The 15,524-nt window shown below is 40.0% G+C and overlaps 1 protein-coding gene across 4 annotated transcripts in view; it reads right to left on the minus strand.

Annotated features, from left to right (window-relative positions):
- The window catches only part of BCAT1 (branched chain amino acid transaminase 1), a 138,479-nt gene that overhangs the window by 64,572 nt on the left and 58,383 nt on the right, over positions 1 to 15,524 (minus strand). For 2 of the 4 annotated variants that reach the window (XM_025401549.1, XM_025401548.1), the window contains exons 4-5: positions 4,396 to 4,506; positions 1,307 to 1,426 (exon numbers count right to left, since the gene is read on the minus strand). In XM_025401549.1, the coding sequence (XP_025257334.1) occupies positions 1,307 to 1,426; positions 4,396 to 4,506 (231 nt within the window). The remainder of the gene's footprint in view (positions 1 to 1,306; positions 1,427 to 4,395; positions 4,507 to 15,524) is intronic. The other 2 variants (XM_025401551.1, XM_025401550.1) reach the window with 1 other exon arrangement.

Below are 15,524 nucleotides of genomic sequence, written 5' to 3' on the forward strand. Positions count from 1 at the left end.
TTGTGCATTCATACAGCCTCGTAGAAAACCTGGTAACCCCACAACACTTAGTAGAGAACAGAATGGCTAGGCTATAGCAAAAGCGCCCTACCTCACTCTCTTACTCCGAATGTCTCCATATGTTCCCACTCTCTTTACCCGCCAGCCACATTCAATCTCCTTCCATCAATTATCCCTCAATATCACCCACTCTCAAGCCACCGCTGCCTAGCAGATACCAGAGACAAGTGACAGGGTCTTCATATAAACACACTCACCCACTCAAAGGCCTTGGCCCCTCCAGGTATACCCAATCCATGCCTTTGTTCACAAGGGCACCCAATGAAGAGACTGTGACCCACCAGGAAATCATAAGGTCATGTTATTTAAACCTACCATCCCAGCTCTTCAATTTCCTTCCTTAACTCCCACTGTGAACTTTATTTTCACCATTTTTCTATGTGAACTTTATTTTCACCATTTTTCTCCATTCTCACTCCATGCCAAGTAATTCCAAGACTTTAGGAAAATGAAAAGTAGCAGCTCTCCCTCCCCAAAATTTTAAAACGATTTCTACCTCAGAGAAGTGCTGCCACAATGGGAGGCACTGCACTTGTAAACTTAGAATATCATGACTAGTCTTAATCGGGCAAGGCAAACAGCACTGCATTTATTCATTTATGTGCTGTCTGTGGCTGCTTTAGTACTGAAATGGCAGAGTTTAAGAATTCTTTCTGGTCAGGTGAAGTGGCTCACGCCTGTAATCCCAACACTTTGGGAGGCCAAGGTGGGAGGATTGCTAGAGGCCAGGAGTTTGAGACCAGCCAGGACAATAGAGTGAGACATCATCTCTATAAAAAATTTAAAGATTAGCTAGGCATGGTGGCACATGCTGTAGTACTAGTTACTGGGGAAGCTGAGGCAGGAGGATCACTTGAGCCCAGGAGGTCAAGGCTGCAGTCAGCCATGATCACATCAGTGCACCTCAGTCTAAGCGACAAAGTGGGAAAAAATAAAAATAAAAATAAAAACAGAGAGAGACCTTATCTCAAAAAAAAAAAAAAAAAAAATTCATTTCCTACCTAAGGTCACAGAGATATTTTGTATTTCTTAATAAACATTTTAGTATTTTGTCACATTTAAGTATACAATCGAATTATAATTGATTTGGGGGTATGGTAAAAGGTAGGGATCTAATTTCTTATTAGAAATTATATGGCCACAAAGTCAAAAAATGTTTACTGTTTGGCTCTTTACAGAAAATGTTTGCTACCTCCAATAATAATTTGCCCAGCAAAGTACCCCAAAATAAGGAGTCAGTTTGCACCTCAGTTCCGATGAATGTAGGACGAATATACAGACTAGCAGATGTTGAATATGGGACCCATTCTTGATCCAATTTCACAAGTTGTTGAATACACTCTAAGAGCTCTTCTTTGTCAAATACCTGAAAGAATTAAAAACATAACAAATGACAGAATTTTCTCATAATGTGACAATAATAAATGATCCTCACTGAAGCATTTAGACTGTTAAAAAAAAAAAAGTAATAATAATCCCAACACAAAGAAATAAACGTTTGAGGTGATGGATATCCTAATTATCCTAATTTTTATTTATTTATTTATTTTAGATGGAGTCTTGCTCTTTTGCCCAGGCTGGAGTGCAGTGGCACAATCTCGGCTCACTGTAACCTCCGCCTCCTGGGTTCAAGCAATTCTCCTATCTCAGCCTCCTGAGTAGCTGGGATTACAGGCGCCCGCCACCATGCCAAGCTAATTTTTGTATTTTTAGTAGAGATGGGGTTTCACCATGTTGGTCAGGCTAGTCTCGAACCGCTGACCTCGTGATCCACCCACCTTGGCCTCCCAAAGTGCTGGGATTACAGGCGTGAGCCACTGCACCCGGCCCAATTTTTATTTATTTATTTCATATTTATTCTAATCATTACACAGTATATGCATGCATGAAAACATCACATGTACCTCATAAATATGTAAATTTATGGTACCAATAGAAAAAGCTTTTTAAGTAATAAAAAAACCAAACCATTTTTTCTGTGATTTTCCCCCCAAAAATTGTGATGGGATGATGAGCCATCTACATGTGAAAGATAAGAAATTAGATCCCTACCTCTTACCATATCCCCAAATCAATTCTGATTGGATGATATACTTAAATGTGACAACATACTAAGACTTTTATTAAAAAGCACAAAATATCTCTGTGATCTTAAGGTAGGAAAGGATTCCTAAGTAGGAGCTGTAAAACACAAATCATAAAGGAAAAAATGGATAAAATGTGACTATTTGAAACTTAAGGACTTCTATTCTTCAAAAGATGTGAAAGCAACAAACAGGGTGAAGTTATTGGTAGCATGCTCAACAAAGGATTTTAACTGGTATGTATATTTGGATATCCCCAAAGTCAGTGAAGAGATAGATAACCCAATAGGAAAATGGGCAAACGCAAAGAGCACTTCATTTCTAAAGAAAAAAAAATTACATCTACTAGATGGGTGATAGTTTATAAAATAATTTAAATAGTCTCTGCTCACTTCCAAGGCAGAGAAACGTACTTTCAGGGATGTGATGAGTTACCTAAGGTAGAAATGAGTCAGTTATAAGCATCTGAGTAAAGTTCATGATGTCAGAATTTGTCTATTTAAATATTAACCTGTAACAGCAATAGTAGTCTAGTAATGTTATAGAAACTGGGCCTGCCAATCACATAGGTGAACCCTGTAGCACCTGCCTCAGCCCCTGGTATTGCTGTCTAGAGACAGAATTCAGTGAGAAGAGAACTTGACCACAAATAAAAAAAACCTGGATCTAATTTCGTGCCCTGTCCGTTTGCTCTGTGTGACTTCATACAAGTCATTTAATCTCTCTGGACTGTTTTCTTCTCTGTACAAAGGCACTAATAAACTGTACAACGAATAACCTTCTTAGCAATGCCTTACTGCTGTGATTACACAGATAAGGATTGTGAAACCACATAACACAGTTGGTAGCAAAATTGATGTATAGCAAATATTACTTCCCTTTCCTTCTGGCCCCATTTTAAAGATCTTTTCCCAGTGATCTAGCTGTAATGGGTAGAAGAGCGAAACTATGACCTAGTCCAAAGAATTTACCTTAATTTCCCCTCTGCTACTATATTATGGCCTCCAAAGGAGGTGAGTGAAATGCGGGTTACAAAAATAGGCAGAGGAATGAAGAGCATTTGGATTTAGCTGTCCTCGGGCTTCCTGAATGCGCAGCTTGGGCTAAATCCCTGAAGCTGGGCACGGTGGCTCATGCCTGTTATCCCAGCATTTTGGGAAGCAGAGGCAGGCAGATCACTTGAGGCCAGAAGTTCAAGACCAGACTGGCTAACATGGTGAAATCATGTCTCCACTAAGAATAAAAATAAAAAATTAGCTGGGCATGGCTGCATGCACCTGTAATCCCAGCTACTAAGGAGGCTAAGGCACAAGAATCACTTGAACCCGGGAGGTAGAGGTTGTAGTGAGCCGAGATTGTGCCACTGCACTACAGCTTGGATGACAGAGCAAGGCTGCCTCAAAAAAAAAAAAATCTAACCCATCTTACAATGATTTCTGCTCCATAACAAACACTGTGACAGCCACGATTCAATGGCCATGAGAAACTGTTTTCATATATTTTTATCTCAAAACATTACTTAAGATAAAATATCGAAATAATTAAGTTACTATATCTTGCTAGCATCTAAAGCAATTAGGCAAAATATCCCCAAATTACCTGTGCTGCACACCATATTTTCCATTTTCAATATTAATTTCATGTGGTCTTCAAATGTTATTTTAGTTTGAGATACATTTTTCTTCCTTATTCTTTCATCTCTCACATGCATATGAATCCCCCACTGACACTGATTTAAAAAATTGTGGCATTGCCAAGTGATATTATTTTCTTGGTTTTTTTGTTTGTTTGTTTTGTTTTGACACAGTCTTTGTGGCTCAGGCTGGAGGGCAGTGATGTGATTATCTTGGCTCACTGCAGCCTCCACCTCCCAGGTGCAAGCAATTCTCATGCCTCAGCCACCCAAGTGGAGGGGACCACAGGTATGTGCCACCAAACCCGGCTAATTTTTGTATTTTTGGCAGACATGGGGTTTCACCATGTTGGCCAGGCTGTCTCGAATTCCTGGTTTCAAGTGATCTGCCCACCTCAGTCTCCCAGAGTGCTGGGATTATAGGAGTGAACCACCGTGCCCGGCCATTTTCTTGTATTTTTACCTAACTAAGATAGATCAGAAATAATGTTAATGTTCATATGGTTCATATGGTTTGACTGAATATTTATCTAACTATTCAGAAATTATTATTTGGTGGTCAACAACATGACTCATTACATTAAAAGAAACACAAAAGAAACTCCTACGTTTACATACCGGCAGAGTTGCCCTCACAGCAGATCGATACATTCTATCCATGTTGAGTTTTGGCCGAAACAGTCGAATTTTATTATCTACTCCTCGAAATGCCTTCAATCCTTCAAATAACTGGAGATAAAACAGAAAAAATCTTAGAGGGTAACTACACGAAAACAACCCCTGTGTTCAAGAGACTGCCTTTCCTATGGGCGCTCATATTATTCATCCCATAAAGCTGTTGACCTTGACCTCAACTTGAGATCATTGAATCCAGGAAAGCTAACAGCTGACTGGACTGGTAAAAACAATGGTTGAGGTGGGGGAAAGTTGTTTTATTATCAGAATTTGGTAGGAATTCCGAGTTCTCCTCCGCTTAGCAGGAGCCACACTGCTGAATAACACATTTAGGCGTTATTTAAGGGAGCAGGAAGAAAACTCTAGAATCACGCAGCACAGGTTAATTCCCTAGGCAATGGAGATTGAAACCAAAGGCCTTGTGGCACTGTGGCCCCCAAAGAGTACCCCCATATCCTTTCATTTAATCTTGTTCATTTGAATACTGGATAGTAGATAATCCAGATGTGACTAGAGCTGGTTCAGTCCCTAAATCACAGAAATCAAGCAGCTCAAGACCATACTACGTTAGGCCATGTCACCTCCCTCAAACAAAGTGCTGTCCCCAACAAACCACTGAGCAGGGATTTGAAAAGACTTCAGTAGATACATACTGATAAATACAGAGAAAAGAGAAAAATCAATAATTTTAGTTGGAAAATTTAACACAGGTTCTCTAAGTAATTTATAGAACAAACAGGCTAACCCTCAGTAAAGATATGGAAGATATGAACAATAGGAACAACAAACTTCCCTAACTGACATAGAGAGAACTCTTACACAGACCAGCTGTAGAATTCACACATTTTCCAACCACAAGATAAGCCAGAAATCAGTACCAAAAATATGACTGGATGCCATCCATATTTTGGAAAATAAATCCACCACTAAATAAACCATAGGTCCCAGAACAAAAATGGAAATTAGAAAATAAGTTAAACTGAATGATAAGGAAAAGTAAGGCCTTTAAAGATGTATACCCTAAAAACTTACGTGAGAAAAAAAGAAATACAAATCATGTATAATTAAAAAGCACAAAATTAGATGTTTTATTTAAGTGCAAATATATTATTGGTTTATTAAATATAAGAAGACTAAAGCTTCAGTTAAAAGATAAGTTTGTTAGATTGGACTCAGCTGACAGTATCTGAATCAAAAAGACGGAAAAAGATATGCAAATACTTTCCTTTTTATTATTTATTATTTTTTTCTTTTTTTGAGACAGAGTTTTTCTCTGTCACCCAGGCTGAATGAACTTCAGTGGCAAGATCTTTGTTCACTGCAACCTCTACCCCCTGGGTTCAAGCAATCCTCCCACCTCAGCCTCCAGAGTAGCTGGGACTACAGGTGCGCACCACCACACCCAAGTTAATTTTTTGTATTTTTTGTAGAGACGAGGTTTTGCCATGTTGCCCAGGCTAGTCTCAAACTCCCAGGCTGAAGTGATCTGCCTGCCTCGGCCTCCCAAAGTGCTGGGATTACAGGCATGAGCCACTGCACCTGACCTGCAAATAATTTCTAAAATAAAACTGGCAAGGTTCCATTACTATTTATAAAACGAAAGACTTTAAGCCAAGAAGCCCTACTGAAGATAAAAAAGGCAACTTCAAGGTTGGGTGCGATGGTTCACAACTGTAATCCCAACATTTTGGGAGGCCAAAGCTGTTGGATCACTTGAGGTCAGGAGTTTGAGATCAGCCTGGCCAACATGGTGAAACCCATCTCTACCAAAAATATAAAAATTAGCCAGGAATGGTAGTGTGTGCCTGTAGTCCCAGCTACTTGGGAGGCTGAGCCAGGGGAATTGCTTGAACCTAGGAGGCGGAGATTGCAGTGAGCCGAGATCACACCAGTGCACTCTAGCCTGGCAACAGAGCGGCAACTTCCTAAGGTTCAATTTAAACTTCATAATTTTAAAACTATACATACTTAGAGTGGCTATTATCAAAAAGATAAAAGATAAGTATTAGTGAGGATGTGAGAACCCTTGTACATTGAGGGTAGTGGTGTAAATTAGTACAGTCATTATGGAAAACTTATTGAGATTCTTTCAAAAACTAAAAATAAGACTGGGTGAGATGGTTCGTTCCTGTAATTCCAGAACTTTGGGAGGCTGAGTTGGGAGGATGGCTTGAGGTGAGGAATTGGAAGCTGCAGTGAGCTATGATTGCACTACTGCACTCCAACCTAGGTGCAAAAAATTAATTAAACTAAATTAAATTAAAATTAAAATAGAACTACCATATGCTTCAGCAATCCAACTTCTGGGTATAGATCCAAAAGCAGAGGTCCCCAACTTTTTGGCACCAGGGAGTAGTTTTGTGGAAGATAATTTTTCCACAGGGATGAGTGTGGGGAGGTTTGCCAAGTGAAATTATTCTACCTCAGATCATCAGGGATTAGATTTTCATAAAGGCGCACAACCTAGATCCCTGCAATGCACAGTTCGCCATAGGGTTCATGCTCCTATGAGACCCTAATGCTGCCACTGATCTGAGATGAGATGGAGCTCAGGTGGTAATGCTCACCCGCAGCTGCTCACCTCCTACTATGCGGTCCAGTTCCTAACAGGCCACACACCACTGCTGGTACATAGCCCAGGGTTTGGGGACCCCATCCAAAGGAATTGAAATCAGTATGAGGTATCTGTACTCTCATGTTTACTGTAGCATTATTCACAATAGCCAAGATATAGAAGCAACCTGACTGTCCACCAACAGATGAATGGATAAAGAAAATGTGGTATGTATACACAATGGAATGTTATTTAGCTATAAAAAAGAAAATTCTGTCATTTACAGTGACATGAGGAACCTGTTGGACATTACGCTAAGTGAAACAAGTCAAGTGCAGAAAGACAAATACTGCACAATCTCACTTATATGTGGACTGAGAAAGTCAAAATGATGGAAGCAGAGAAGTAGAGAGTAGAATGGCGGTTACCAGAGGAGTCTAGGGGTTGGGGAATTGGGAGATGTTGGTCAAAGAGAACAAAATTTCAATTAGACAGGAGGAATAAGTTTTCAAGACTTATTGGACAGCATGGTGACTATAGTTAATAATAATGTATCATATATTTCAAAACTGCTAAGAGATTAAATTTCAAATGTTCTCACCACAAGAAATGATAAATATGTGCAGTGTTGAGTATGTTAATTAGCTTGATTTAGTCACTCTACAATGTAAATATATATCAAAACACTATATTGTACTCCATAAATAAATACAATTATTTGTCAACTAAAAATTTAATAAAAATTGTATGCACTTAATGACATGGCTTCAAAATGCATGTAAAGATTATGATAATCTCATTCAGTAACATAGATGCAAGATACACAAAAGGCTAATACAACATGGTCAAGTTGAATTCATCCCAGAAATGGAGATTGGTTTAACATTCTAAAAAATCAATTAATGTGATTCATTATATTAACAGTTTATGGGGGAAAAAATTATATGATCATCTCATTAGATGTAGCAAATGCATCTGAAAAAATTAAACTAACTTTTATGATTTTTTAAAGTTTCCTAGATAACTAAAAAGCAAAGATAACTTCCCTGAGTGACAAAGGACAGTTATAATAAGCTCGCAACAAACGTTATACTTAATGGTAAAATGTAAAGGCAACCACTTTAAGTATGTACAACCACTATAAAGCAAGAATAATGAAATTTAAAATATCAGCTTGGAGATGAAAAAATATAACCGTCATAGATCATAAAACATAGATGATACAATTACAGAGATAGAGAACTCAGAAAATCTGACAGATAAATCTTTTGAAATCAACTGTTTAGGCAAGCTGGCCAGATGCAAAATTATATTCCTATGTAACAGCAGCAGTTAGAAAATAAAAACACTATTTACAGTAGAATTAAAAGATAGACTACTTAAGTGGAGAAAAATCTAACAAAAGAAGTGAAAGATCCATAAGGAAAATATAAAACTTTACCAAATTATTAATGTAGAAAGCAATTTCATGCTCATGGATAAAAAGTCTCAATATTATAAAGATGTTGATTTTCCCCAAATTGATTTATGTATTCAATGTAATCCAAATGAAAAAAAAAAATCACATTAGGGCATTTTATTTTCTTTTAACAACCTGCATGACAAAAGTTTATCAACTTGATAAACTAAATCTAAAAATTACATGGAAAGAAAATGACCAAGAATATCCAAGGCGCTCTTGGAGAACAAAGTGGAAGGACCTTTCCTAGCAGGCAAGGCTCTTTACAATGACTGAGAGACCAAGACTGTGGCATTTATGCAGCGAAGTAAAACAACTGAACACAAACAGAGATCCAGAAGCAAACTCATGTGTACATGACAAAGGTATCATCGTGACATATCAGAAGGGAAAGAACTGTCTTTTTAAATGGTCCTGGGAAAACTGGGTATACATAGGTGGAAAAAAATTGGGCTCCTACTTCATACAAAAATCAGCTTCTAGGATTAAAGACCTAACTCTGAATGACAACATCAATACTCTAGGATGTCTTTATAATATAAGGTCAGAAAAAGAGTCTTTAAAGACACACCAAATTCCAAACATAAGGCAGATTGACAAAACTGCCTTTAATTTAAATGTATTTCTTGTCATCAAAAAATTATAAAGACAGCAATAAAAAAGTGAACAAAAACTTGAACAAGTGGGCACTTCAAATAAGAACATATTTAGCAACCCAATAAACATACGAAAAGGCAAGCTGGAAACCGTGGCTCACGCCTGCAATTCCAGCACTTTGGGAGGCTGAAGCGAGAGGATTGCTGGAGCCCAGGAGTTCGAGACCAGCCTGGGCAACATGGTGAGACTTCGTCTCTACAAAAAATTTAAAAATTAGCTGGGCACGGTGGAGTACACCTGTGGTCCCAGCAACTAAGGAGGCTGAGGCAGGAGGATCACTTGAGCCCAGGAGGTAAAGGCTGCAGTGAGCTGCACTCCAGTCTGGGTGACACAGCAAGACCTTGTCTCGAAAAAATAAATAAATAAATAAAATCTGCCAAATGGCCAAATCTGCATTCATATTCATACTTTGTTCTTTCAAGTAAAAATGGTGCTCGATGAAAATAGTTCCACTTACAAACTCAAGACAATCACACAACTGCTTTTCCTTGAGACAGCCATAGTACTTAAGTATGTAAAAGTACTTTATGTGACATTGCTATTTTATCACACGGAATATTAAAATGACATTTGCTCAAGAGCCAAGATTTAATAAAAATAATAATTGTTACTGTTTCACCAAGAACATTCTGAGGGAAAACTGTTATTCTTTTTATACTGCAATGGATAGCAGTAAAGAACATAATGACTGAGCCAGCACTTTGGGAGACCAAGGACAGAGGATCTATTGAGGCCAGGAGTTCAAGACCAGCCTGGGCAACATAGTGAGACCCTGTCTCTTAAAAAAAAAAAAAAAAGAGGCCGGGCATAGTGGCTCACATGCCAACATGGTGAAACCTAGTCTCTACTAAAAATACAAAAATTAGCCAGGCATGGTAGCACACGCCTGTAATTTAAGCTACTCAGGAGGCTGAGGCAGGAGAATCACTTGAACCCAGCAGGTGAAGATTACAGTGAGCTGAGATCACACAACTGCACTCCAGTCTGGGCGAACGAGAGAGACCCTAGCTCAAAACAAACAAACAAACAAATATACATATATGTGTGTGTGTGTGTATATATAAAATATATATATGTAAATATATGTGTATATATTTTTTATATATATATATATACAAAAACCTGACGGGCCCTTCAGGTTTATCATCCCAAGAGCAAACACCACTAGTAGAGCACCCAGGCCTAAGTCCAAAGGACAGGCAAAGGTCATCTGCCTGCAGGTGGTATGGGTATCTATGCAGTGTCTGCAAGACCCCTTGTAGCATAGGGCAGAATTGGGATGGGAAGAGATATGGAGTGGACCATGTCATCTCTGTCTATACGTAGGTCCCGGGCCCCATAAATGTTAGGGTTGGTCCTTCCTGGATAGATCTTACATAATACTAAGCTCAAACAATAAGGGGTATTCACACGTGCGCAAGCACGCACACACGCGCGCACACACACACAATATATATTTATTTTTCATTTACATTAAGTTCAAAAAGAGGCAAAACTATAGTGTTAAGAATCCACACACTCCATAAACGAAAGTCAAGAAAGGTTATCACAAAAGTAAGGATAATGGTTACCAGTAGAAAGATACAGAGTTTGTGATTTGAATGGGACATGCGAGGGCTTCTGTGATGTTCAACTGTTCTGTTTCTTTATCTGGATGGCAACTATGAGCATTCATTTACTAGTACACATTAATAGTACATACATGTCTTATCCATTTTTTAAAATTATGCTTTATTTCACTAAATATTTATTTAAACCTGAAAATGAAGTGCCTATTATCAACTTTTCATTTCCTTTAATCCACGTTCCCTACTCACAGTTCGCGTCTCTCCTCCGCTATTTGAAACCTTCACAATTATCACCATTTGAAACCTTCAGATATTAAAAATTACTTTCAGATATTAACAGAAACCACATGTAGTTGCAGCTCTCAAAATAAAATGGATTCTAGACTCAATAGGTCCGATGATTGGAGGAGAAACATGTTCAAGGATATTACTCCTATTCAATTTTACATTTAAAAAATGAAACTATTATTGAACTTAAAAGTCAGGTTGACATTGAATCATGTGATGTCCTAAGTCTATCAGTCTAAGAGAAACAGTAATATCTATGAAAAAGCCTGAAACATAAATGGAATAGATGTTTCACCACAATATTTGGGAAGAAACTCTTTGAAATAAAATCCCTGCCTAACTTTTCATGTGGGGGTTAAAAAAGAAAGAAAACAGGCCAGGCGCAGTGGCTCATGCCTGTAATCTCAGCACTGAGGCAGGCAGATCACTTGAGGTCAGGAATTTGAGACTAGCCTGGCCAACATGAAGAAACCCTGTCTCTACTAAAAATACAAAAATTAGCCAGGTGTGGTGGTGGGCACCTGTAATCCCAGCTACTTGGGAGCCTGAGGGAGGAGAATCTCTTGAAGCCAGGAGGTGGAAGTTGCAGTGAGTTGAGATCAGGCCACTGCACTCCAGCCAGGGTGACAGAGCAAGACCTTGTCTCAGAAAAAAAAGAAAGAAAGAGAACAATTCTTTGAGAGCAAGGTCATGGCTGGTTTGCTTGCCATCCTATTCCAGGCACCCTGCACAGTACTGGGCACATAGTAGCCACTCAACATTTATTAAACAGGTAAACAGGGAATGAAATGAATATGATTGGTGAGAAAATCCAGCGACCCTGAAGTTCTCTCCACAAGGCAATCACACTTCCTAGATTCCTATGACACTATAATAATGATGATATAGGAGTTAAGAAGAAATCACTTGCAGATAGTGAGGGTACGAGAGTCCTCAGTACGGTTTTTGTTTTAATGAAAAGCAGCCCCTTTCTAACGAAGAGCAGCCTGTAAAATCGAGCTGCAGACATAGATACCCACAGCTATGTCAATCATGTTCAAGATGGTGGCTCCATCTTCCCTTTTCTTTGTCAGCCACCTGTACAGTAAGGAGCAGACAAGATGGCGCCAATCAACTGGCAAGCCCATTTGCATAATAAGATTAGGGTGGGGCAACCAGACTTCCCGGTGCGCTATGTAAACGTCATACCCGATCAAACCAATCTGTTAGCCCTAAGTAAATCAGACACTTCCTCCTCAAACCTGACTATAAAATCCAGCTCATCCGCTGCTGGATGGTCTTTTCCACTCGAAGATCCCTCTCTCTCTACAGAGAGCTGTTTCTCTTTCTCTTCTGCCTATTAAACCTCCACTCTTAAACTTCTCGTGGGAGTCTTTGTCCTAAATTTTCCTGGCATGAAATGACGAACCCCAAGGTATATACCCTAGACAACGCAGTCACTTCAATATCTGGCCTGTGAAATCCTAGAACCCAATCTGGCACTCAGAGGAAAACGATACATCCACTATATCTCCCCATTTATCACTCATGTATCTCACAGACTGTATTTTCCATGAAATGGCCATACAATATTTCCAGTCCCCCAGGGTCTTCCAGAACCCTGACCTTCCTCATCAAGAAGTGGAGTGCTTTTTTCCTCCTTTTGAACTTGGACAGGCCTTTGTAACCATCATGACTGAAAAGAGTAAGGCAGAAATAATACTGTGTGATTTACAGTTCCTGGCTGGTAACTCCCATAGCCCTTGTTACAGTCTTTTGTTATAATGCTGGGTGTGTTAGGCCTCAGGGGCAGGAAGCAGAATCTCTCTGACCTCCTGTCCTCCTTTCTGACTGTGAGTCTTAAGATCCTCTCCAAAGGCGCTGGGTGGCTCATGCCTGTTGTCCCAGCACTTTGGGAGGCAGAGGTGGAAGGCTCACTTGGGCCCAGGAATTCAATATCACCCAAGGCAACATAGCAAGACCCAATCTTATATTTTAAAAATAATGAAATAAAATATAAAACCCTTTCCAGTGAGGGTCCTGCCTCATACCCCAGGGGAATGAATATTGACGTTAAGCTTCCATAAAAACCCAAAAGAATGAGTTCAGTGAGCTTCCAGATAGTGGAACATATGGAGGGTCCTAGAGGGTGGCACACCCAGGGAGGGCATGGAAGCCCTGCACTCCGTCCCCCAATACCTCCCCCTACACATCGCTTCATCTGTACACTTTGCAATATCCTTTATAATAAGCCACTAAACCTAAGTGTTTCCCTGAGTTTTGTGAGCCACTCCAGTAAATTAATCAAACCAGAAGAGGGGGTCATGGGAACTCCAACTTGATGCCAGTCAGTCAGACATTCCAGAGGCCAGGACTTGTGACTGGTGTCTGGGCCGGGTGGGGGTGGTTAGGGTCTTGGGAAATGAGTCCCCAACCCAAGGGATCTGACGCTATTTCCAGGCGGATGATGTCAAAGGTGTTTGGACCAGAGCGACTCCATCCTGATTAGCGGCTGGGTAAAATAAGGCTGAAACCTATTGGGCAGCATTCTCAGGATGTTAGTGTTCTAGGTCACAGTAGGAGATAGGAGGTCGGCACAAGATACAGGTCACAAAGACCCCACTGATAAAACAGGATGTGGTAAAGAAGCTAGCCAAAACCTGCCAAATCCCATATGGCAATGCAAGTGATCTCTGGCCGTCCTCGCTGCTCATTATAAGCTAATTATAATGCATTAGCATGCTAACAGACACTCCTACCAGTGTCATGACAATTTACAGAGGCCATGGCAATGATGGGAAGTTGACCTACAAGGTCTAAAAAGGGGGAGGAACCCTCAGTTCCAGGAATAGCCCATCCCTTTTCTGGAAAATTTATGAATCCTCTACCCCTTCTTTAGCAAATGATCAAGAAATAACCATTAAAATAGCCAACCAGTCGCCGTCAGAGCTACTCTGTCTATGGAGTAGCCATTCTTTTTTGCCTTTACTTTCTTAATAAATTTTCTTTTACTTTATGGACTCGCCCTGAATTCTTTCTTGTGCAACATCCAAGAACCTTCTCGTGGGGTCTGGATTGGGACCCCTTTCCTGTAACAACAGTGTGGGAATTGAATTGGAGGACACCCAGCTGGGATTCACTGCTCGGTGGTGGGGAGAAATCCCCACATCTTTGGTCACAGAAGTCTCCTATGTTGACTATTGTGGTGGTGGTGTGAGAGTAGAGGGAAAACTCAGTTGGACCATTTTTCCTGAAAGAGTAATTTTGAGGCTAGGGCGTAAACAGCAATAGAGCTTCCATCTGGGCTCAGTCAGTTGAGACATACGGATTTTGGGCCCTAGGTCAGCACATAAGAAGGCTGCCTACTCTGACCGCCATGCTGAGGAGGCCACATGGAGAACAAATAATGCCGGAAGAGCCTTCAACTCCTTGAGTTTTGCAGCCCAGATGGCAATGAAAGTGACCTCTGGTCATCCTCGCTGTTCATTATACACAAATTATGAATCATTAGCATGCTAAGAGACCCTACCACCAGTGCTATACGAGTTAGGAAGCCTGTAAGCCGACTCTAACCCCAGCCACTGACAGCAACCATGTGACAGACCCCAAGCCAACCTAGTCAACCCTAGAAACATGAAAAATAATTTCAAAATGATGCCAGTAATTTTAAGCTATTAATTTTGTCACATGGTGGTAACTATGCAATATACAATCCAGTTATTAATACAAAACATTTATTTTACTTATATTGTAAGCAGAAGACTAACAATAAAAGATTTTGGTTTTTAACAAAGGATAACAGTAATTTGAGAGTTTTTTAAAACTACCCTAATTACAAAAATCTAAATTGGCAAAACTAATCAAAGTAGAATGAATTCCAACTCATCTAAATAGATGGCCAAAGAGGAGGGTTTTTTGTTTGTTTGTTTGTTTGTTTTAATAGAGTCAGGGTCTCACCATATTGCAGCCCAGTAGGTCTCAGCCTTTTTTTACCCAGCCCCTATTCAGGATGGAGGCACTCTGGTTTGAACGACTCTGACATTATCTACGTGGAAATAGCACCAGATCTAGTGGGTCGAGGGCTCATTTCCCAAGAACCCCATCTCCCCGAAACTGCTGAAGTTGCAGGTATGAACCACCCCACCCAGTCTTCAAAGAGTTTTCAAAAACCAGTGACCACCAAAATCTTTTTTAACTTCCAGAAATGACATTAAATCACTTCTCATTTACTTCCCATAGGCCAGCAATTCCCAAAATGTGGTCCCTGGAGCGACAAAATTAACGTGACCTGAAAACGTGTTAGAAATGAGAAACTCTGGAGGTGTAGCCAGGTGGTTCTGATGCATATTAAGTGTGAGAACCAGTGACTTGGGCTTGGACATATTCTTTCTTTCAAATTTAAAACCACATCGCCAGGTGCAGTGGTTCATGGCTGTAATCCCAGCACTTGAAGAAGCCAAGGCAAGAGGACCGCTTGAGCCCAGGAGTTTGAGACCAGTCTGGGCAACACAGCAAAACCTAGTCTCAACAAAACACATAAAAATTAGCCAGACATGGTGACATGTGT

The sequence above is a fragment of the Theropithecus gelada genome, chromosome 11 (assembly GCF_003255815.1).
Source record: "Theropithecus gelada isolate Dixy chromosome 11, Tgel_1.0, whole genome shotgun sequence".
Lineage (NCBI taxonomy): Eukaryota > Metazoa > Chordata > Mammalia > Primates > Cercopithecidae > Theropithecus > Theropithecus gelada.